This window comes from Pelmatolapia mariae, linkage group LG18, assembly GCF_036321145.2.
Source record: "Pelmatolapia mariae isolate MD_Pm_ZW linkage group LG18, Pm_UMD_F_2, whole genome shotgun sequence".
Classification (NCBI taxonomy): Eukaryota; Metazoa; Chordata; class Actinopteri; order Cichliformes; family Cichlidae; genus Pelmatolapia; species Pelmatolapia mariae.
Window position 1 is genome coordinate 857,501 of NC_086243.1, and position 24,852 is coordinate 882,352.

At 40.4% G+C, this 24,852-nt stretch overlaps 2 protein-coding genes and 3 non-coding genes across 15 annotated transcripts in view; 2 read left to right on the forward strand and 3 right to left on the reverse strand.

Moving 5' to 3' along the window:
* Positions 1-5,833, reverse strand: part of depdc5 (DEP domain containing 5, GATOR1 subcomplex subunit) — a 27,422-nt gene extending 21,589 nt beyond the window's left edge. For 3 of the 11 annotated variants that reach the window (XM_063462983.1, XM_063462985.1, XM_063462984.1), the window contains exons 1-14: positions 5,558-5,832; positions 5,281-5,349; positions 5,114-5,201; positions 4,974-5,020; positions 4,360-4,445; positions 4,204-4,287; positions 4,073-4,122; positions 3,916-3,985; positions 3,324-3,402; positions 3,189-3,250; positions 3,025-3,094; positions 2,669-2,741; positions 2,499-2,602; positions 2,334-2,408 (exon numbers count right to left, since the gene is read on the reverse strand). In XM_063462983.1, the coding sequence (XP_063319053.1) occupies positions 2,334-2,408; positions 2,499-2,602; positions 2,669-2,741; positions 3,025-3,094; positions 3,189-3,250; positions 3,324-3,402; positions 3,916-3,985; positions 4,073-4,122; positions 4,204-4,287; positions 4,360-4,445; positions 4,974-5,020; positions 5,114-5,201; positions 5,281-5,338 (946 nt within the window). In that variant the 5' untranslated portion in view covers positions 5,339-5,349; positions 5,558-5,832. Of the gene's footprint in view, positions 1-2,333; positions 2,409-2,498; positions 2,603-2,668; positions 2,742-3,024; positions 3,095-3,188; positions 3,251-3,323; positions 3,403-3,915; positions 3,986-4,072; positions 4,123-4,203; positions 4,288-4,359; positions 4,446-4,973; positions 5,021-5,113; positions 5,202-5,280; positions 5,350-5,557 lie in introns of those variants that run through there. The other 8 variants (XR_010091562.1, XR_010091563.1, XM_063462982.1 and 5 more) reach the window with 6 other exon arrangements.
* Positions 5,834-6,362: 529 nt separating this feature from the next.
* Positions 6,363-6,434, reverse strand: trnag-ucc (transfer RNA glycine (anticodon UCC)). Its single transcript has one exon. It is a non-coding gene; the product is annotated as a tRNA-Gly (tRNA).
* A 268-nt stretch (positions 6,435-6,702) lies between these two features.
* trnak-cuu (transfer RNA lysine (anticodon CUU)) lies at positions 6,703-6,775 on the reverse strand. The gene has a single exon. It is a non-coding gene; the product is annotated as a tRNA-Lys (tRNA).
* A 198-nt stretch (positions 6,776-6,973) lies between these two features.
* Positions 6,974-7,047, forward strand: trnan-guu (transfer RNA asparagine (anticodon GUU)). The gene has a single exon. It is a non-coding gene; the product is annotated as a tRNA-Asn (tRNA).
* A 1,742-nt stretch (positions 7,048-8,789) lies between these two features.
* LOC134617475 (phosducin-like) lies at positions 8,790-12,470 on the forward strand. The gene is made up of 6 exons (XM_063462724.1): positions 8,790-8,899; positions 10,400-10,460; positions 10,628-10,764; positions 10,863-11,082; positions 11,216-11,328; positions 11,988-12,470. Exons 2-6 carry the CDS (start codon positions 10,412-10,414, stop codon positions 12,174-12,176), a joined length of 708 nt encoding a protein of 235 aa, XP_063318794.1. The 5' UTR covers positions 8,790-8,899; positions 10,400-10,411; the 3' UTR covers positions 12,177-12,470.
* Positions 12,471-24,852: the final 12,382 nt, after the last annotated feature.

Sequence of the window (24,852 nt, forward strand, 5' to 3'; positions counted from 1 at the left end):
TGCCCAAGCGAAAACCTGTAGTGATCCCATATGTGTCAGGAGTATCGGAGCAGCTGAGACGCATTTTTTCTAAACACCGGGTCTCTGTGGCTTTTAAACCCCAAAACACGCTGCACCAAAAACTGGTCCACCCCAAGGATCGGGTCCCCCGACACAAACAGAGTAACATAGTGTACGCTGTTAAGTGCCAGGAGGATTGCCAGGATTTATACATCGGGGAAACCAAACAACCTCTGGCTACAACACAGAAGAGCTACCTCGTCAGGCCAGGACTCTGCAGTCTATTTACACCTACAGGCCAGTGGACACTCTTTCAATGATGAGGATGTAACATCCTGGACAGGGAGGAACGCTGGTTTGAGGGCGGAGTCAAGGAGGCCATTTACGTGAAAAGGGAAAGACCATCTCTGAATGGAGGAGGGGGCCTAAGGGTACATCTGTCACCATCTTACAATGCTGTGATTGCAGCCATTCCCCAACTCTCTGTGAATGGTACTCATGGCCATTGATCAGTGGTTGTTGATCAATGGTCATGAGAATTTGCATAATTAAGATTAAGGAACTGACCTCCCAGCCCATTGTTCCTTCAGTGGGCTGGTTTCAGTCATTATGCAAATGTACTGTTTATAAGATTGAAACCTGCAGTCAGCTGAGACTGAAGACGTCACCTGGATGATGACGAAACGTTTCTCCCACAAAACGTCCAGATGAACAGAATCAACTTTTGGAGATTTACTTGATTTGTTTAACTGAGTCCATCAAGCTGCAGATTCACTTTGTAAACACAGAACAAAGTGTGTCGATTTTTGTTTCTGATCACATATATCTGAAAACTGCATAAATGAGAGGGATGTATGTAAGAACCCAAGTTTGAAAAGTCATATGGACCTCTCTGTGAAGGCCAGAAGAGAGTGATAACATAAAAGTCGTTGCTGGATTTGTTGCTGTACATTGACTTCTGCTCTCAGTAAACACTTGACTTGACTGATGATCTGAAACATTCAAGTGTGACAAATATCAGGGCTCATACGCCTTTTTCAGGGTGAAATTCAAGCACTTTAAGCTTTTTCCAGCACTGCTGTTTGCATCACATTCACACACTGGCCAGCTGTTACCAACCAAAGCAGTTCCAGGGAGGTTTTGTAGAGCAGCACGTTTCATGTTAGTGACTGACATCTCTAACATTAACGCTAACTTTCTGCTTCTTAATTCAGATCAAACTGAGGTTATTGTACTCGGCCCTGAAAATCTTAGAAATATGGTATCTGACCAGATTCTTACTCTGGATGGCATTACCTTGGCCTCCAGTAACACTGTGAGGAACCTTGGAGTCATTTTTGACCAGGACATGTCCTTCAATGCACATATTAAACAAATATGTAAGACTGCTTTCTTCCATTTGTGCAACATCTCTAAAGTTAGAAATATCCTGTCTCAGAGTGACGCTGAAAAACTAGTTCATGCATTTATTACTTCCAGGCTGGACTACTGTAATTCATTATTATCAGGAAGTCCTAAAAACTCACTGAAAAGCCTTCAGTTAATCCAAAATGCTGCAGCAAGAGTCCTGACAGGGACTAGAAAGAGAGAGCATATTTCTCCTGTATTGGCTTCCCTTCATTGGCTTCCTGTTAAATCCAGAATTCAAAATCCTGCTCCTCACATACAAGGTCTTAAATAATCAGGCCCCATCTTATCTTAATGACCTTGTAGTACCATATCACCCTATTAGAGCACTTGGCTCTCACACTGCAGGCTTACTTGTTGTTCCTAGAGTATTTAAAAGTAGAATGGGAGGCAGAGCCTTCAGTTTTCAGGCCCCTCTTCTGTGGAACCAGCTTCCAGTTTGGATTCAGGAGACAGACACTATCTCTACTTTTAAGATTAGGCTTCAAACTTTCCTTTTTGCTAAAGCATATAGTTAGGGCTGGACCAGGTGACCCTGAATCCTCCCTTAGTTATGCTGCAATAGGTGTAGGCTGCTGGGGGATTCCCATGATGCACTGGGTGTTTCTTCTTCCCTCACTATGTGTTAACAGACCTCCCTGCATTGAATCATATCTGTTATTAATCTCTGTCTCTCTTCCACAGCATGTCTTTATCCTGACTTCCTTCTCTCACCCCAACCAATCACAGCAGATGGCCCCGCTGCTGGTTCCAAGATGGCTGCAGACCAGTTTGTGGTGCGCCTCCCCAGGACGCTGTGACTTAATGATAATCCACACTGACTGTCTCTGTGTGAGGACTCACTAGTTTCACCAAAATCCTGCACAGTGCCTTTAAACGACAACAAAATGTGTAAGAAATTTAAGGGAAGCTGCAGCAGCACCTACCATTGAACGACAGGTTAATGGCTTCCAGGTAGTTGCCTTGGGCAGCAGTGGAGTTGTAACCGACAGGAAAAGCATCTGTGACGAATGTGAACGAGCACACGGTTTAGACTGTGGATGGGAACTAATGCAAAGATCTACGAGTCGGCGAAGGACACAGATCACTACCTGCTTCTTTCAGTCGCACCAGCACTGGATACTGGATGAAGAGCTTCTTGATAGTGACCAACATCGACGTCCACTCATCCCGTCTCTCGTTCTGAGCTACGACCCTGACGATTAGAATCAGATTCACAGGCCGCTCTGTTGTTGACATCCACACGTGTTGGGATGCTTACCTGTAGAAGTCTTCATAGAAGCGTCCCTCGTGGTCTTGTCTGATGGAGCCTCTAAGAATCTCTGGAAATTCCTCTGAAGAAGATAAGATATCGCGTTCTTTCAGCACAGATTTATGTTTACCAGCAAACACACATCACATGTTAAAGCTAAATGTTCTTGTGTCATGCTTACACACAAAAACAAACACCTGGAGGAACACGTATAACAAGAGAATGAGGCTTCCCCACCACACCAGCCTGCATGAGCAGTTACTTTATATATTCACTTTTAGCCATCAGGAAAAAAGAGAAATCTCCTGTTTGAAAACCAACAGTGCAACAAGGCTGACCAAACATTTGTCACAGCTCACACTGACCTAATGTTTTGGCGTTGTAGAACGTACGTGAGAACAGTACAACCGTCACCTCGTGGCTGCAGTTCTTCTCCTGGTTTGGGATTAAACATGTTAGGACATCAGGAGTGTGAGAATCAGCAGGGTGCTAATACAAACAGGGCATGCAAACAAAGAAAAGCACAAACCTTCCACTTAGTGAAAAGGTCGGACAGAAAACCATTGACAGCCTTTTCAAAGTAGAGATCCCCTAAGAGAAAGCACTGGGATTAGACACGGCATGAAACGCTCGCCTTAAAAACTAAAACATCAAATAATCTTACCATAGATGTCAAAGTCCCACATCTCACAGCTCATCTGGATAAAGATGTAAACCATGGCAGACGTAGATCTGAACACCACCTGTGTCACAACAGCACAGTGTCTGACAGCAGGAAGTGCAGGTGGAGAACACGTTTGTGGCACACAGCGTTTTCCTCCATACCAGAGGACACATTTTATATCCAATGGAAAAAAGCAAATCAAGTTACCAACACAACATCTGTCGCTTCTTCATTCTCAAGTCTGAGTTCAGGTGTAATCTGTCCTATTCAGTACCAGGATAAATGTAAAGTAACCTACATGCTACCACAGTGGAGTTAAACACTGAAAACACACCGATTTACTTTCTACACGGTTAGCTCTTTAGTCAGTAAAGTAATGATGCAGGAGGTGGAGGAGCGGGGACGGCCTGAATTAGCTCAAAGCTTTCAGTGAGAACTTTATTGATATTCTTGGTTATTACAATGACATGTTAATGTCTTTGGAACATGTTGACACTGTTGAATGAATAAAAACAGGCTCTTTCCTGGGTTAGCGTTTCCTTGGCTGCAGTAATGACAGATCGCTGCATCAGCATCTCCTTCTTCCACTTACCCTGGTGTCTTCACTGATGTAGCCACAGGTCACCTTCTCTCCTTTCACCCACAGTTCACTGGCCTGAGCTCTGAAGATTCAAACACATCTTAAGTATGAAAAACTCATCCTGGTTAACCCTTACAAACACAGCTGTGAAGTCGTTTCATTTATGTACCTGATTCCTGCAAACTCCACCTTCTGGGTCACGTAAGCACATGTGCTCACCTGGAAGGAACCAAAGAACAGCAAACTTAAATACTACACCGCACGCAGCATCCAAATGGACCTGACGTTCACATGGCCCACCAGGCTTTTCTTCAGTCTCCACATGTCTCCTCTGCCGATGTACTGGTCCTTGAAGGTCAGCTCCACCAGGTCCAGCGTTACATCCTGACAGGAAAGAAACAGACACTGTGTCCCAGCGACAGTCGAGGAGCCGAGGAGCGCTCAGAGCGAACGTACCTTAGGGTCGACGATGTTAACGATGACGTCCTGGTATGCACGCAGCTTGAAGGCCTGTGCTACAGTCTGGTCCACACTGATCGTCTCTGTGTAACGACAACATGTTCATCCTCTGAATTTCATCAGCTGTACGGCAGAGCTATCATTTTACCCACGTTGATGAACACCAGAGAGAACCTACCTGGAACTCAGTGACAACAGACACTGTTGAAAGATACATAAACACGCAACGCCAGCAATAATGAAAGCTGACATCAGGGCCAAAGGAGCCCTGCAAATACATTTTCATTTACAGTGCTGTTTTTAAACACAGCACAAAAACCCTGGTAAAAGCTCAGGCTTCAGACTGATCCAAACATTCAGATCCTGCCTCTACACGTGTGAGTGAGCAGGGATCAGACTGAGTCCCACTCAGCCCAAAAACAGAGAAAAGCTGTCTTAAAGGGAGCGGAGGGGAAATAGCTGTGTTTCCCTGGTTTGAGACCAGGAGGGAAATGACTACATAAACAAAAGTCAATCATATTGTCTATTGCAGGAATAAGCCATCAGGTTTTATCTTATAAAGAATAAATGAAACGTTTAAACACCACAAACACGCTGCTACCTAAGATTACCTTTCTGTAGGTCCTCTTTTAGGCTCTTCACCTGCAGCAGGAGGGGACTGGGAATATTTCAAAAGGGACAAGGCCACATTATAGTTTCAATGGCAAATGCTTAACCCTGTAAAAAATACAGCAATCTTACATAATCTCACCTGTATTCATCGGTGGGATGTGCAATCTCAATTATATTCCCCAAAGTGACTTGAGGGAAAACTTTTGGGTTGACAACCAACTCATCGTCTATTCGGAGGATAAGTTCATTTGCAAAAGCAATCAAATCTTTGCAGAGAAACAAACACGGAGAAGAGTCTCTACTCACCGCTTCCACCGAAACCTTTCTTGTGCAGCACAAGCTTATAGGACTTACTGGTCTTCATGGTTTAACCGGCTGGTAAACAAAACCACGAGATCATCAGTGACATCCCAAACCAACGAGAGACCTGAATTCTGGCTCACATGAAGTTATTGACCCTGGCATGGCATTGTCCCGTGATGACCAACAAGCAGCTGCCAAGCAGGACTTATGCAATAACGGTCTTAACTACTACTTAACACTAAAGGAAGACATAAACACGTGAACACGAATAAAAAAATACCTGAACTCTATGTCTCCAACAATTCACTCCCAGCAGCTCAGATTGTCCACAGATGGTGATAGCATTGTAGCCTAGCAAACAACAAGTGGCTATAACAACTTACAGCATCGACCTGACAGCAGCACCAAGGCTGTTATAACTACCTACAATGAAAAGGCATCCAAACAATTCAGATCAGTTTTAACTACTGCTTCCAGGCAGACATATATAGCAGTCGTGTGACTGACTATTACCTACACTCTGTACACTTCCTCCATATCATGGAAACCAGCGATGCGATTGGTTCGTGGCAGTTCAGAGAGCGTGTTAGAAAAACAAGAGGACTAACTCCGTTCATTTCCGGCTTCGCTTTTTTTGGCACATTAATCCGAGTGTTAGATTCCCGGCCAGTGCAACACAGTTTAACAACACACGTGTGTGTGTGTGTGTGTGTGTGTGTGTGTGTGTGTGTGTGTGTGTGTGTGTGTGTGTGTGTGTGTGTGTAAAACCGTGTACAGGTGAATAGAATTGACTTTCTGGGGATTTATTGGCCTGAATTATTGAGCATACATTAAGCCAGGCCACACCATACACATACCCATTTTAGCCCTAAACCCATTAAAACAGCGTTGTGTTGTTTTTTTTTAAACATTTCTGAAAAAAAGAAACTAATTTGATAAGATCTTTGTAGGAAGAACGGGAAAAGGTCAAAGCTAAAGAGCCATATTTGGGGTGATCTTTTCTTTACATGTAAAACAGTAGATTTGCATTTGATTGTAAAATGCCGTCCTGTCTGCTGGTAGGAGGAAATCGTTCACGAAAAGTTTGCGTTGGCCGGGAATCGAACCCGGGTCAACTGCTTGGAAGGCAGCTATGCTAACCACTATACCACCAACGCATGTGCAACCAAACTGACGGTCTGGTAAACTGGCGTTTTGGTCATTCAACTTGACATCGACACCAGCGTTTCCGTAGTGTAGTGGTTATGACGTTCGCCTAACACGCGAAAGGTTCCGGAAGCAGTGGTTAATTGTTCTGGGTGTTCTGTTTTTTGTTTTTTGAAATTACAAACCGTCTGTTACTTTCCCAATGTGCAAAAGGTTTACAATGGCTAAATATGTATGACCTTTTTTCGCTGTATGGAAAGACAAAACACAAAACGTATGCGCCCAACGTGGGGCTCGAACCCACGACCCTGAGATTAAGAGTCTCATGCTCTACCGACTGAGCTAGCCGGGCGACTGTGAGCGAAGAAAAATGATTTGAGTTGAGGGTACAGTGTGAGCTGGTGGTACTGCTTATTGCTGTGTGTATGCCCAACAATACTTTAAGTGTTGATCATTGTAAACGGAAAAGTTAGTGGACTAAGGAAAAGACAAGATTTTTTTCGTCAAAATTTACGCGTTTATTCTCCTTGAAGGGCTTGTTGGCTCGTGTGTCTCTGTGGCGCAATCGGTTAGCGCGTTCGGCTGTTAACCGAAAGGTTGGTGGTTCGAGCCCACCCAGGGACGGCACCTTTTGTTGATTATTTATGGTGTAATTGATCAGTGGTGTATGATGCTGACGAGTAATGATGGTTATATTTGTCATGTAATAATTGTTATCCTCCCCTCTGTTTTCTTGTTATTTAGAACCACACATATGCACCCCCATAAGCTCGCTGAGTACACTCTAAAAAGTAATTCATCAGGCCTTTTACCACCACTTGATTAAATCCATGGCTGCAAGATAAACATTCTAATTTACTGATTAAGATAGACCTTCTAAGTTGCAAACTTTATTTTTTTGGGTTGTGTTGAATTAATAATGTTGGTAATTACATTAAATTAATTTTATATGTAATTTGAAATTAAATCCCAATGTTAGTGGGTTCAAAATAAAATTCAAGTTGTAATTACTTAAAGAAATTGAATAGGTAACTTATTTTTTTCTTATAATTTAATAACTTATAATTTTCTGCACTATAACTTCTGATTTCAAGTTCCCTCCCCTGCCCACTTAACTAGCCCGGGCAAATTCACATATGGTGAATATGGCATGGTGGACTTGCAAGCTTATGTAAAAGACATAAGCTTGCAAGACATAAGCACAATGTGTAAATCTGAAACAAAAACAGGGTTGCTAAAACATTACAGATTACGCCATGGTTATGGTGGGGAATGTCTCTCTTGTCTTCACTAAGATTGTTTTTGTTCCCTCAAAACTTGGGGTAGCCTTAGATCACATCTATCATCTTTAACTAATGTATAGAGCATTAATGAATGCAATATAGTCTGCAAGATTGAATTCTTCTGTTTGTGTGGTCTACAGATAAAGGAGAAGTTCAAGAGTTCAACCACTGTAAGCCTTGAATGGCTACACTTGACCATTACACCCCAAAACTGATGGATGTCATTTTATCAAGGGGAGGAGCTAAATAGTGAGAATCAGGCAGCTCAAGGACATGCTTCTTGAGGTAGGACAACTATTTAGACTTTGGGTAGCTTTGAAATGCACTTTGTTGGCAGTCACCCATGTAGTTTATACTCATACTTTATTTTTTCTTAAATAGCACAATACAATTGAAATACTCAGAGAAGTAGCCATCTGCTGCTTTATCACATACCTTGGAGAAACAGAAGAGGACCTTTTCATGGAGTTTGGTGTAAGTAATTCAGCATTGTGTGTGTGTGTGTGTGTATTCCAATGATCATCTGAATTCATTAAGATTCAGTAAGTATAAAAGTCTAATGTATAATCCACTAACCTATTTTTTTTTTAATTTGCTTTACAAGGACACCAAAGAATTTAAGGCCAACCTTGAAAGGCAGGTGATGAAAACTGCCATCATCAGTGACCGGTACACTCCTGGATCTGACCATAAGACTGCAACCATTGTGGTGGGAACAAAAATCCCGGAGGGCCAGGATTTCCCAAGGTGCTGTGTGTTACTCATGGGAATAATATATGCTCTCAATCTGAGCTAATGCAAGGATCTGAAATATACTTTTGAAGTTGTTCAGAAGCTGTTCCTTGACCTTGATGGAACCAGCATTATGTTAAAGATGCTGACTCTGTTTCAAAAATTGTAAACTGTTTTAACTTGTTTTGTTTTCCATATGTAAAACATGTAAAACATGCTGTGTCCACTTTGGCCTCCTCAGCCCATAACACTGAGACAGGTATTGCACCTAATCATATTAAACAACACAACATTATGGTGACAGTGATTATGACGACTGTGAAGATTAAGCTTATTCCCTCTGCTCTAGCTCCACCCTTTCTAAGCCGGCACTCCTCGCTCTCAGCCAGATCTCACACTATCAGTGAATCACAAGATTGACTGACTGGCTTTTAAAACCAGTTCTTATTCAACAGACAAAGGTAAGAGTTGGTCATTTTTTCTTTAGAAAGCATGCATTGGTGCAAATATTTATTTTTGCATTGGAAACAGTTATTATGCTGCTGGTGCAAGTCTAGCCTTTGACACACACTGAGTAATGTCATTGTTCGGCAGATGTGGTTAACACTCAGTTACTTTGTGTTTGTTTGGTGTTCCACAAACATCTTGTTGCATATAAATCTGTTTATGTATGCTTCTGCATTTCTTCATTTTCTTAAATCTATTCTTATGTGTTTTCTGACTTACTTTTGAAGCCATGTCATGTTAAAAAGCATCGCCCTCTAGAGTTAAAGTTCACTTCTTTAACTGAATGTGAGCTCATTGAAACCAGTGAAGGAAGAAATGAAAGCTTTGACAACCTGAACAAATTAGCTGCCTCAGCCTAATGGGCTTCATCAGTTATATGACTGACGCAGCTTTGCTCAGTACTCTGCTGTCATCGACCGCCCAGCTGTCTCAGCAGCTTTCAGTGTGGCATGTACTGGTGTATGAAAGCAATATATCTGGAATATTTAGTGATCACAGTTGCTAATCAGACGGATGGATAGCAAATAAAGAAATAAATACAACATTTTCCAGCACGTCTTTTTATGCACAATTGCCTGGTCTCAGTTCATGTGGGAGACAAAATAAAATAAAACTTTTATAATTTTTTACGAGCAGGTGTAAGATTGTGACAGTGAAGCTCCTCCCACCCAGCAACATCAATGTAGCCACGTCATTTTTCTGTGGGCTGTTTAGTTTAAACTTTGCTGTCAGCTCTGTGGTGATACTTGAATATGTTACTAAAAGAAAGACGTCGTGTATGTCCTCCTTATTCAAATTGGGATTTATACAGACATGTGGACATTTGAAAGATGCAGTGCTGTTAATTACAGGTTACAGAAAGAACTCCAACGTTTCTGTGTTTTTGACAAGCATACAAAAATGTTTGAGTAATGATCCATAAAACAGATAAATAACACAATCATGATGAGTCCATCAGCTTCTTTTTAATCAGTTACAATGTTGCATTTAGATCATCGTTAAGCAGGAAAAAATCTTTCCCATTGTAAAAACGGTCACAGAGGATTTTGCATTTTCAGGGTCTTACCAATAAAATAAATATCTAAATAATATTTATTATAAATAATAAATAAAATAAAACTTCATTGTCTTGTTTAGCTTTCATTACATTTTATTGGTTTTAGCTCACAAATGATGTCATATCTCACTCACATATATCTATATAAGCTGTCCTAAGTGTGAGTGTCAGACTCCTGGTAATCTCATCTTAATCTGATAAGTAAACTTCAGCCTAGTTTAAACTAAATGTTTGTGACAACTGTGTGCCTAAATGCATGAATCATGCTGCAGATATTCAGATTTGGAGCTGTCACAGTGTCGATTAGTTGTGACATCAAGCCAAAATTACACAAGCTTATTTAAGCTAAATATTGTTCAAGTAGCAAAAACACTGTTATCTACTCTGTGTGTCGCAGGCTTCCCAAAGGATGTCTGCCACCACTCAAGAAGAGGAGGAAGTGCCCGCCAATCACACAGGTCAGAGACGTCACACAGATGCAATAGTCTATTACAGCTGGATGCAAAACTCAGTGGATTCAGGGTATTATTGCCTTCGATGCTGTTTTCACTCATGGTCGCTGACTCGTGGCGTTTTGCACTCATGAAAACACGTAGCTTTGTTACACTTCTTTGTGTGTCTCCAGGTCCCAAAGGTGTCATTAACGACTGGCGAAGGTTTAAGTTGGACAGTGTGGATCAGACTGTCCCTCAGAACAAGAGAGAGCTGCTCAGACAGATGTCCAGTCCTCGAGATGATGACAAGGAGAGACTCAACAGAAAGGTGAATGGAAACATCTGGAACAATATAATCATACTAATGACACAGAAAGGCATGCAAGTGTAAAAGTGCAGCAGTAACATATGTTTTCTCAACTGTAGATGAGTGTTCAGGAGTACGAGCTGATCCAAGATGAGGATGAACGCTGCCTAAAACGCTACAGAAAACAGTGTATGCAGGAAATGCACGAGCGCCTGAGCTTTGGCCCCAAGTTTGAATCAGTCCATGAACTTGAAAGCGGAGAAGCCTTCCTTGAAGTCATAGAGAAGGAACACCGGTTGACCCTGGTGGTGGTCCACATCTACCAGCATGGTGTCAAAGGTCAGGTGTTTGAGGGGGGTGCATATTCAAAATTCTAACTTCAGTTTACCTGAACAATAAACAGATATTCACCAAACAGCCATGTACTGGACACAGTGTTGCTAAAGGTTGTGGCTTCTCTGTGCTTTGTCAGGCTGTGAAGAGCTGAACTCATGCCTGGACTGTTTGGCTACTGAGTACCCCAGTGTTAAATTCTGTCGTATTGATGCCGTGGCCACTGGTGCTGCTGAACGCTTCTCCTCTGAGGTTAGTGCACTGTTACCTCACTGATGAAGAATTAGACTTTTAAATACACTTTCAGCTCCACAACGTGTCGCACAGAACTTTGTTTTGGGTGTAGATAGATAGAATTTTATTTTGAACATGCAAATATAACTAAAACAACAAGAAAAATGAAGAAAAAACATCTTGTTTTCATGTATATCTCTGTGTCTACACAATGTGTGTGCTTGAAAAGCAGTATGATGAACTTGTTCTGTTCCTGCCCCCTTATTTCAAATGTCCTTATTTACAAATCAATATTCAGAATTTGACATTATATGATCCACACATGTTTAATTATATACAAGTCTACACATAAACACACATAAAACAATTTCAGCACGTAAACCAAAACAACAACAAACTACATTTTTACATAAACTAAGCACCCTATGGTTAACTCTAATCTATGAGCTTATTTTACATCTATGTGACAAATACCTTAACGAACACTTTAAGCTTGGGTTACTCTGGCCTTGATCTCAGGGATTTCCCTGGGTTCTTATTTCCATCCTGTTCCCCATACTGATACATTCTTTTAAAGGTTTCTTGTGCAGGAAATATTCCTGTGCTGGGAATTACACCGAGCACTTCCAATTATAATGACTACAAGCTCATTTGGAGTTTTGTTGCTATTCTTCCAGGTTCTTCCTACCCTGTTGGTGTACAAAGCTGGTGAGTTACTGGGTAACTTCCTGGCTGTGACCAAACACTTCAATGAAGAGTTCTTTGCAACGGATGTTGAGGCCTTTCTCAATGAATATGGCCTCTTACCCGAGAAGGAATTTGAAGCGTGTGCTGCTGATGAGGATGAGGGAGGGGAAGTGGAATAGAGCATTAACGCAGCGCACTGGAGGGGAGCAAATACAAGTAGAAAACAGGATGGGTGGATCTGACAGTAAGGGGCAAATGAAAAGGAGAGCTGAGGAAAAGAAGTGGAAGAACGGCAGCTGGGATGAGTTTTAAAAAAAGCACAAAACTGTGCATACAGATAAACATCTAGCAGCTCAAATGCTGAATCTATTTAGAGACTGTTAGAAGTAAACCACAGACGGCGAGGACGTCTGTGCTGAAATACTGCTTAGCAGTGATGTCATAACTCTCCAATAAAAGATGTCTTCATCACAGTTCTTCCTGTCAGTGTCTGTCTGTCTTTTTTATAATTAGCAATATTCATATTTTAACGTGAGGTGGGCAGTGTTGGGAATGTTACTTTTAAAATGTATTCCATTACACACTCATAAAAATGAGTCATTGGATGAACTCAGTTGGATTGATGGCAGGTTTTCCACGTAATACATATATTTTGGTTCAACCAAATCTACATACATCATGATAATTTAATTAAACTGAGTCAGTCGAACATAATTTTTAAAATAAGTTTAAAAGGAAGAAAATTACATTAATAAGATGTGAAAGGTTTTGGTTGGTTCAACTCAGTACAATGTCATTCATTTGAGCTAGATTGTCTTCGCATTAAAATGATTTTTTTTTAAAGTTCAACTAACTATTGAATTATTGAAATAATAACAAAATGAATTTGTTTTTTCAACTCAATTTTAATCACTTGAATTAACAGCAGAAACAGAATATTTTGTGAATAAACATACATGTCACATGGTCAAATTAACCTTAACAAAATCAAAGTGCTCACAAAAAAGTGCTGTCTTACATTTGAAATGAATATCAAATCTGAATAGGCAAGACTGAAAACAAATCTGTCCCCTCAGTATAAAAGAAAACGTATGTTCTTGCTTTTTCAAACTGCAATTTGTAAAATCAGATTTCACTTAAGAATCATTGTATACATTTACAGTGACACTTGCAGGTAGCTTTTCAGCAAATTCGCAATGATAACCTACTAAACATTACAATTCACACCATAGTATGCCAGTCACTGAACACTTTAAACAACCCAACAATACTTGAATACAAATATAATGTATATATAAAAGGTTTTCATTAAGAACATTTTTGTGTTACCAAAGTGGATGTATTTTAATTAAAAAAAAACTCTCAACTTTACTTCTCTAAAACCAATGACATTCAAACTTTTACAAGCTTATAAAAACGGGAACACCAACTTTAAAAACACTGGAAGACACCAAAGTTGTCAACATTTGTTTTGTGTCTTTGAAAATCCCAAAAGCAATTGAAAAGAAAATGCTGGTTACAACCATTAAACTTTTTTGAGCTAAATTCCCACCGTCCTTTTATCCATCTATATTAGTATAGATTAAAGGTTACATCACTCACAATAGGATATTCATCTAAGATGTTCAAACAGAATAGCAGACAAAAATTGAAAACTTCTATTTTTTTTTTTTTTTTAAAAAGGTCACAGTCTGAAAAAAAAGAGATAAAAAGGCCAAAATCAGCTTTTGTGCTGGAGTCTTGTTTGCCTAAGCAAACATCTTCATTTTCATTTGCTGCATCTTTGCACTGAGCTTTTGTCCATCCAGATTCATTCAAATCTTCTGACAAAACTCCAAAGTGTACTTGTGGTCATTTGGATAGCGCAGATCAAGTGCATCAATCAGTCCAAAGAAGACGATGAATGCCACGATGACACTACCGAGGTTGTTCATAACTGTTGTACCTTCAATGACAACTCCCACATCCTCTGGCTCCTGAATGCCTTCTCTTGTGATGGTGTAAATACCCATGACAGTTGCTGCAGTGGATCTCAACCGTTCATCCTCAGTGGAGGAGGTCTGAAAAACAGAAACAATACCTTGGTTAAGAAATAGGTTGTTTCAGGGCTCTGTCACTTGGAGGGGAACATATTATGCAAACCTCACTGCCAAACTTCACTGGTTCTCCAGTGCCCTCCCCTACTAACCCCGCGACTATCATCGGCCTCTCCTTCCAACGCTTCCCCCGGCACAGCATTTTCTTATAATCTAGGCGGTAGCGAATAATAAATAAAGAAATCATTTCTAATAATAAATAGGTATGAACATCACAGGAGTGCGTGTTGTGCTGAGTGCAGTTACTCTTACGGCCACATGGTTCACTTTTGGTAGCACCCTCAGTAAACTATACATTGCTGTTAAAGACACCTCAAAACAATAATTTCTACTAGAATATGGGATTATATAATAATAAACACAGAATGCCACATTTTTAGATTATAAAAAGAAAACAGTAAGAATGAAGTTAGCCTTAGGAGACCACCTTTCATTGAGCACATGGCGGCTGGCTAGTTGCTATCAGGCTAGCACAAGCTCCGAGTACTTAAAAGTTAGTGGCTACATAATTTGTCCTCTAAAACAAGGCGCTTTTGAAAAGACCTGTCTATTTGGTAAAAAAAAAAAAAAGTATTCCAGCAGAGAAGAGAATGGTAGCACCACCAAAAGTTCAAAAAACAACTGTTACAAGCTTCTATGATACATAGCAGCACTCTACATTCAGCTCATAAAGAAATACACAATTGGTTATATGAAAAATTAATATGTTACCTTACCTGAAGGTGTAGTTTTATCCAAAAAGTACAGAGAGGCCAAGAGCAGCTGCATTCATTTAGGTGATCCTGAAAGAGCGCAAAATTTTCGAAGAGGGCGGACCGTTGTGTAACTGAATAACTTTGTGTTCTTGTAACAAAGACTGCTTTGAGAGAAAATAATTTAGGTTCACCACATGAATAATAATTGCAGTAACGCTGGAGTGCTACATTTGCGTTGAGTGAGATAAAAAAAAAATGTTTCAGCTTAAAGAGGGGCTTGAATTTTTTTCTTTGAGTATACAAATGCGCATGTGCAAAAATGTACTCCCCCTACCCCCAGTGCCCCAACAAACTCATTCATTTTGTGTTCAGAATCAGCCTCTGCTGGTTTTTAAGTTTACACAAAGAAAATCAAATTAATTTGGTATTTTTTAATTACATTTATGAACAACTAACAAAATTTGTACGTGTTCTTTGAAAGAAGGACCTGAATCTGTTTTTTGAGTGCAGATTACAGAATACATGCCCCAAAATGTATTCTGTAACGTATTCCGTTACGTTACTCAATGAGAGTAACGTATTCTGAATACTTTGGATTACTTAAAGGATGTGATTGTGCGTGCGTGTGCGCGCGGTGGGGGAGGGGGGGGATGGGCAACATTTTTCTTGTAAAACAAAGGGGGGCCTAGCAAAAAAAGTTTGGGAACCACTGGCTTAATGTACGATGGTGGATAAATGAAATGTACAAAGAAAATTTAACTATATTACAAAAGGACATCTGTCTTGGAAACATCAAATGACCGGAGCATCATTTGTTAACTAGTCTGAAAATAAGTTCTACAGGAACAGTCAAAGACACACCTTATCATGTCTCACATTGCTATATATTCAAAACACTTATGCATAGCTGTATTTTATACAGCTCTTCCAGAATTCAGTACAGGCTCATGTGAGCATTTAATGTACGGCTCAGATCTACTGAATTTCAGAGTTTCTAGAACAGACACAGAGCTCATGTCAAAACAGGCTTCAGGCGCCATATTAGTGACTTTAACAATATTATAAATTTTAATATCGGTCTAGCAGACATTAGGTTATGTACGCAGCACGCAACTGAACCACATATTTTAGAAGCCAAAGGTTCAAAATAGTTGGGAGCACCTTCACTTAATTATAACAGTGGTTTTGTTAGGAAAACAGTTCTGTATACCGATACTAAATTGCGTTAACATCAACGGCTAACGTAGCTAAAATAGCTAACCGTTATTGTTAGCACGACATTAACAGCAAGCTACAATGTCGAGTAACAAAAACAAAAGAGTAAAAAGGTTTTAATGAAAATGTTTTACCTTTTCCAACAGTTCCAGAATCCAGAGCTTCAAAGACCAGCAGGTACTGAAGACTTTATCCGCTCTGCTGTCACCGGCCGTGAGAAAGTGTTTTTCCCTTAGAAAGTTCAAAGCCCGCTGCTTGTGCGATCTGCCTGCGCATGCGCATCCCAACGATTGGACTACTGGATGTAGTGTTTTAGGCTTTGGCCCCCACCCCTGCCACCAGTATATTTTTAAGCACGTATTTCTAACTTTTATTTGAATATTCAGTTTCCTACCATCTGCTCTTAAAGGGTAATCACCAGGTAACCCGCCCTCCCCCTTCGCGCACACACATGCACACAAACAAAACACACAGTCTAATTCACACCCTCATTAAAGTGAATAAATATTTATGCCATTTTACACCATCAAACTTAGATAGCTGAGGATGAAGAACCTTTTGTTCTTTAAAGAACCATTTGTAATAGCTAAAGAACCATCTACAAAATAAAAAGGTTCTTTGATGTATGATGGTTCTTTAAAGAACCATAAAGACATCTGAAGAACCATTTAAGAACCATTCTTAATGGTTCTGAGAGTAATATATACCCTGGTAAGCTATAGTACTTTTTCCTTTGGGAAGGTACCATCTGTGCAGTCTGCAATTCTATTGAAGAAAGATGTTGAAACTATTTAATTATTGTAGGAAAATAATTGATTTCTGTGCATTTGTTTTACACATACATTAAGTTAAAGTTTATTACGTTGATTAAGCATTATGAAACAGAGGGTGGGGGGTGGTTCCCTCTTTCTTTTGCTGGGAATGGCAACCCTATTAGTTAGGTTGTTTAATATTTCTGCTAAGTACTGTTTTGAATACCAGAATAGGGAGGATGGTGCAGGTTTAAGTTTATTAGATTGATCAGTGTTGCTTAACTATGAAATATTTGGGTGCACTGTATTTTTTGCATACAGGTATAACAGAATAGCTTCAGTACTTTGTTTTTTAAAACTTGAGTATGAACTTATACAAAATGCAGCAAGATACACTACAGGGGCGATTCTAGGATCAGAGCTTTGGGGGTGCTGAGCACCCAGAGAGCTGCCCAGCCAGGGAAGATAAACTTTACTCGTCACGATGAGACGTCTTCCCTGTCTCTGTGAGTCCCTGCATCCTTAAATGTCTCCAGTTGTCCCGAGTTCCCTCTGACTGTCTCCTTGGTGCATTTAAACCCCTGTTCCTCCCTGTCCTCATCGACTGTTGTCTTCGTCTCCGTTATCAGTCATCATAATTTTACCATCTCTGTGCAAGTCTGCAAATTTCTTTATGAAATCATAAGATTCTTAAATTCATCAAGTCTCTCTGTGCCTGGGTCCTCGTCACAAAACATGACATCACTGTTTTGTACATTTTAACACAATTTAATCCCCACATTTGTGAAAGAAAAGCAAAACACTTTTTTGAAAAGTCTGTAACAAAACCATCAAATCTGATAAAGGTTATTTAAATGCTGCTAAAGTCGACTACAGCAAAAGAAGAATGGATTGGAATTTAAAAAGAAAAACATATCCTAACCTTAATTACTGCGGGAGAATAATGAATGATGCTCACAGTGAGTAAAAAGTAAACTGAGTGCATGTTTTGGACAGAGATTCACTTTTAAAGTGTTTGTATAATATAATACAGATACATAAAAAATACACTCCAAAAATAGAAGAGTCCTTGAAATGTACAAAATATTATTAGAAAATAAAAAAAATTGAGACACCTTGGCCTATGGCACAATGTATACAATGTATATGTAGATCTTTACTGCAGACACACACTACTATGGCTCTGCAGATTTTTTCTTTTCTTTTAACCTATGTCGCCTCACCTTGAGGTTGGTAAATCTGTCTATCACATTTTGGTGGTCAAGTCTCTCAAGCATCTCTTTCTCAACTGACATCACAGCCAGGTGCTGGAGTCTGCTTTGACCCATGGTCCTTCTCAGCCAGGTATGGAGCTGACTCTAAACACTAAAAGATCTCTCACAGCTACAGCTGCTAACTGGGTTTGTTAGGGCAACCTGAATAACAGTTTTCAGTGTGGGGAAGATCCGATTATCCAGAAGATTGTACAATGTTAACATATCTGGGATGACACCAGCCTCACTCTTGAGCTTCAAAAAGTTTTTGGCAACCGTGACTTCCTCTGACTAAGCTCAATATGGTAATGCAGTGCCAGGGCTGACAACCCAGTTTGTTTTGCAGATTCTGTACAGCAGCTTTAATATAGGGCGAACACAACTTCCAGATTGTGAGTAAAATTAGTTGTTGTTTTTTTCCTTTGCCAGTTTAACAGTTTCTGTTAGTATTCCCTGTCTGTTTTCTTACCTGGTTCTTCCTGACCTTGTACTTTCTCCTCATGTTCTCCTCTTTCCTCTCTCCCTCTTTGGACTGACAATCATACACAAATAGATTGTATTCAATTAGATTTAAAAAACAATACTATTAAGATCACTAATAAAAAAGTCCTCTTTCAGTGTACTTTCAACCAAAAGGCAAATAAACAAACCACATGAACATCTAATAAAGGATGTAAACATTGAAACACTGATCCAACATTATCCTTTATTGACGGATCATTTGATCTTACACTTTTACCTGAATGTGGCTCCTGTTTTTGAAAAAACTTCCTCATATCCATTATGAACCTGGCTGTCTCTCTGTACACACACACACACACACACACACACACACACACACACACACACACACACACACACACACACACACACACACACACCAGGAGTTATAAGGTTAATGGGCATCCAGTCAGTTAGCTAGTTAGTACCTTGGGTTCAATATCGGCACATATGACAAAATAACCAGTTTCTCTCATTCCATTTCAAACAGGACAGTGGTAACAGCAGCAGGCTACGGACAATGTTAAGTTTTAGATTTTAAATAGGCTGTATACATTTCAATGGGAGCAACAGGACGGTCAAATGTCGCTGATTTTACTACAGAGTAGGAGGGATTGTAGGGTAGCAAACATAGTCGGGAAACACGTTTTCAGCACAGCAGGTTACCTGGTGTAATGTTTTTCAGCTAAAAAGAAACATGGTCTGACTCCTACCTAACTATATAAAGAGTAACTGAAGGTTAAATGCAGCTAATATCTCCTGTTTTAAGCCAGGCACTCCACCTCCGCTCCGCTGCGTCTCAGCCACCATCTCTCTGGCAGCAACGGCGCTAGAGCCAGAGTAGGGGAGAGGCGAGCTGGAACAAACCATTTTGGGAGGGGGGAGGGGTTATCTATACTTTTGTTGTTAAAATGTTCCATCTCAATTAAGTACTGTATGCTTTTTATATTTTTAGTAGTGTGTCCCACAAACAGCAAATATTGTCAAAAAAAGGAAGAAAACTTTGGGGGTGCTTTGATTCATTTTGGGGGAGCTGAAGCCCATTTTGGGGGAGCTGAAGCACCCCCAAAATGGGCTAAAATCGCCCCTGATACACTATATCAGAGTCATATCGGTATCGGCAGATATCCAAATTTATGATATCGGTATCGGACATTAAAAAATGGTATCGTGCCATCTCTAGTTAATACGTGGAGATCCTGAAGGCTGCTTCAAAAATGATCAGCTTATATTTTAAATATTTGTTCAGTTCTGTTCTAAACCCCAGGTGCTTTCTATTGTAATTTTTCAGTGTCTACTAAAATATAAATAAAAGCGTTCTAACATCTCACCTGTTCATTTTTATTTAGGCATACATGTATACTACTTTTATTAATAGAGAGATGAAGCTTGTGTTTCAGTCATGTAGTGATTTTGCTTAACTGTATGTAGCCGGTGCATTGGAAAAACTCAGGAGAGTCTTCTCCAAACACGACATCCCAGTTTACTTCAGACCCAGCCACACACTGACATAAACTGGTTCACCCCAAAGACAGAACTCCCAAAACACAAACCTAACAATGTAGTGTATGCTGTACAGTGTAGCGAGAAATGCTCAGACCTCTACATTGGAGAGACCAAACAGCCACTGGACTTGGCTGTCCATCTGCATCTAAAGGTCAAAGGTCACTCTTTCAAGGATGCCAATGTTCACATTTTGGACAGAGAGGACAGATGGTTTGAAAGAGGAGTGAAAGAAGCCATCTATGTCCACTGTGAGCGACCATCTTTGAACAGAGGGGCGGGGCTTACGACACCAACTGTCTGCCATCTATAATCCAATTCTGAGATCCTTCCCAGGCGCCTTAACACCCACTCACATCCTGGGCCATCTGACCTCAGGAAATCACATGATAGGGTGGGGCCAGGTTTCACAATGAGCTCACCTGAAACCCTGGCTGATTGTGACCCACACCCATTTTCACACCTTGGCTCATGTGATTAGGTAGAGGATCATCAGGGGGTCCTTTGTCCCTCTTGGAGGACACTCCCATAGGCCTTAAAATCAGGGACTCTCCAGCAAACCTTCTTGAAAATGTCTACAAAAAACTTAAAGACGTCCAGACGCTTTTCTTTCCAAGCTCCTTAGACCTTCATGTTGGAGCTGAGTGAACCTGCAGACATGACTCTGGGCTGAAAGACGTTCTTCAACATTTTCAGGGAAAACTGGTCAGAGCAGTTTTTATTTTTAGATAAATCTGAAAACCTCAGAAAGATTAGAGCTGATCACTTTGTTACTGATTATGATTCAGGTGTTTATGATGTAAGTGACTTTTTTTCAAGTCAAACCTTCAGTCTCTACTCAGCAGCATCTCCTCAGTAATAAAGTACAGCTCCCCCTAGTTGTCTGTGCTCCTCACCAACAGGTCACCACAGTTTCTTCCTGATATTTGAATGAAATCTCAGCTCTGATGGAGCTTTGTGTGTGTTTGCTGAGTGTGTGTAAGAGCTAATGCTCACAATAAACTGAAAGTGTTTGAGGAACAAAGAGAAACAGAGAAAATCAGCTGATGATCCAGTGAAGACACCCTGAGCAAAGTGACTGAATGAAGCAGAGATTTTATTGAGGACTGACAGAAAAGTGCATCGAGCAGGAGATGATTTCATGTGGAAGACCAGAATATAGAGAATTTGAACAGATCAAGTCCAACATGAAAGGATCCAAATGTTTCCACTCGGCCTGAATCATCAGAAATATTTCCAGCATGAACACGCATGAAGAATCCGAGGCATCGATCAGATTTCAGGACTGGACTCAGAAACACTGAAGAGTCAAAGTTGGATTGAATATTTCTACACTGTGTCTGAGTTCAGTGTCTCCAACATCCTCTGTACTCACTGATTAGAAAGACAACAACCTGTTGGACTGTCTCTGGATCATGTCAGTGACATGTTACTGTCCCACAACCACTTTACTGAGTCACCATGAGAGGAGCAGGAGAATAAAGCTCACACTGAAAACATTAGAACAACATTAGAACAACGTGACAGAAACACATGTATTTGTGGAGAACACAGAGTTTACTTTGTGACATCAGAGGGGCAAGGAGCTGTTCTCACACACTGTTGTACTGATCATTAAACAGCAGGGGGCGTCCTCACTGCATTTACAGCACAGCTGGGGTTTATATAGTAATATTTGTCATGTGCTGTTACATAATTACAAATGTCTGTGTGAAATACATGTATATTAATAAAGAAAAAGCAATAATTCAAAGTATTTTTTATTAATGAGAATTGATATTTTTTAATAACTGGATAAAATATGAAAGCATACATGATGGTCCCGTCTCAGAAGGAGGCCGTTATGTCCGCATCAAAAATCAATTCCTCGCATTCAGTTGACTATCAGCCGCCATAAAAATACATCATTAAAAGCTCTGTGCATGGGATCATCTTTCACTGATCAGTCATTTTCATGTTATGTTTAAATGATATACATTCCATGCAGTGGCGGTCCTAGCCTGTTTGGCGCCCCGGGCGAACACGCCCTCTGCCCCCCCCCTCCACACACGCACACACACATATATGACCCTATATATGAAGAGAGAGAGAGTATGCATAGCATGCAAACGGCTACCAAACAGACATCATAATTCGTCATACAATGAGAACAGGACAAATCAACAATTGACACTGACTAATTAATATTATATTATTGTATATATTGTTTGGAGTTTAGTCTCTTACTGTTACTATTTTTACCATTTCTTCTTGGAGGAACTGTAACCCACATAATTTCCTTAGGGATTAAGAAAGTATTCTGATTCTTAATGTTTTAGGATACATGACCTGCCATTATCCAATGACACATCTGCTTACCTGTAGCTTTTGCTCGCTTCTCCTTGTAGGAGCCATAATTAAATGTATTGAATTTTAATGATCACTGGGTTTTCATTTGTTTGGTTGCTATGGTGATGTGTAACGGGAGTCACGTGGGTGCTAGCGGTGACATTAAGAGGCCGTTGTCAGTCTGTCTTTCACTGGTTTGATTTTGACAGAGAGGAGGGCTGGGTAGCCGTAGTTTTTGTTGACCGCAGCACAACGAGTTTCCCCTTGTTGCATTAGAGCTGTGATGTTTTAAGAGTTTGAATCGCGAGCCGATCACGTTGCTCTGTAAACTTTTCAAGCACTTTAATAAACAAGCAAGCAATTCCACCTCTCGCATTATTGCGTACAGTTGACAGCGCGTCAGGCAAATAGGCTCCATCCCCGGCCTCTAGCGACTGTGGAAGTCGCTACACTCCTCCTCTTCTTTTCTCTTTTCTTAAACTTTAAAAACGGGTTGTGTGTGAGACTTTAAATCAACAAAGTTTAAAATATAAATTTTAAATTGTTATTGATCCCTTTACCCCTGGTCCTAAAGTGTGTATTTATTTTCTTACTCTTCTTATATTTATTGTTTGTTTACTTGCACTGCTGTAACTGGAGCCTCGTCGTCTGGTCTCTCTATATACTGGACTGTATGTAGCGGAGATGACAATAAAGTTTACTTTGACTTCAGCAGCGAGCAGGCGCACCGAGGGCTCTCGCGCTCACTTTTCGGGTATAGAATTTCGAACAAACATCGGTGCAAATTATAAATCTGTATCATAATGTCTGCTGTTTTCGTGTTTGTTGGTTTGTTTTATTTTGTTTTATTTTGCGAGTTGGTTATTAGACGCTGCTCCAGCCAGCCAGAGAATCCCCCGCCGCCCCGCCCTCTCCTCCCTGTGCTGCAAGCAGCAGGCGCACCTCGCAAACGGAGGGCGCCCTTACTCCCAGCAAATGGGCGATAGAAAACCGATCGGTGCCTATGCCATTCCCAATATGCGCTGGCAGCATGAGTACGAGCATTTTTTTTTTCCGATGCCCGTGATGCCGCCCCCCACCACGATGCCGCCCCGGGCAACTGCCCGTGTCGCCCGTATCTAAAACCGCTACTGATTCCATGACATTTCTCACATATTTGGGAAATTTTTTAATAAAATTTTTTCTTGAGATTAAAATAATTTTGGAAGTTTTGGCTTTTTTCTGCAGGTATCACCAAAGCACACGGAGCCACATGTTGTATTTGGTACAGATTTGATGTCAGATGCATAAAACAAACACTGAGCCACAGTAACTTCTCCAAAAAAACTGTGAAACAAACTGACTGCTCTCTAAGCAGAGATGTCTATGGAAATCCCGTTTCCGCCATCCAAAAAAACAAAAAAAACCCCCAAGTATCCATAACTTGAAATTTTGAGTTATTTTCTTGAAATTTCGACTTGTTAACTCGAAATTTGCCATTCAGTAATCTACGTGAATGAGGTCACTTTCTTGTTACCCGGAAGCATATGGCGCAGAGTAATGCGCACTCAAAACCGAATCGCAAACAAACTGGCGCTTTCGCGAGTACGTTTGCTGATAGTAATGCCGTGTGATTCAGCTAGTAACACAAGGATTTCATCATTTTTGAAGCCACGCTGAAAATAATCAGCAATCTGTGCATTCATGACTGGATGTAATACCTGTAGCTTAGCTGTAGCATTTGTACCTGAGGGCTTCAGCTTCTGGGTAACAAGGAAACGACGTCATCCACGTAGACTACTGATTGGCAGCGCTAACTCAAAATTTCGAGTTATTAACTCAACATTTTGAGAAAAGTAAGTCAAAATTTCGAGTTATGGATTCTTTTTTTGTGTGGCGGAAAAGGGCTTCCATAGATGTCATTGCTGATCAATAATCAATAAGTAATTCATTTCTAATAGGCTTTTAAAAAAATAATATGCCATCTGTCAGTAAAAACAAAAAAACCCCATGTGGTGTACATCTGAACATGTAGCTTAGAGCAGTATCAGGAAAAAAGCTCCCAATGTATTTGATGATGGTGTTTGTGTAAGCTTGTACCAACATGCTGCTTTGATTCCTCCCCCCACACCCTCTAACAGATCATTACATGAAGAAACCTTTTAAATACAAGCGCGCTCATGCTCACAGGTGTACACACAGGTGCTCACACACACAAACTACATCCTTTTTGGCTCCTACCTCAAAGCACACTGTGCGCTGTCGATCTTACGTGCTGCACAATAATATTCAATATTTAGTATTTACTGTTATATTCACATAGATCATTGCGATGATGTTGTTTATTATATTGCTCTCTTTTTTTTGCTTGTTTTCTCTTTTTCTTTCTCAACAGGTGATCCAGGTGATTGATAGATGTATTTTTTGTCTGTTTGTTTTGTTGGTTTTTGTTTTTTGCCCTTTATCACCGTTCCTCTTCCCTGCTGGTTTTCTTTCCCTCTTTCTTTCCCTCAGTCATGTCTGTCCCGTGTGT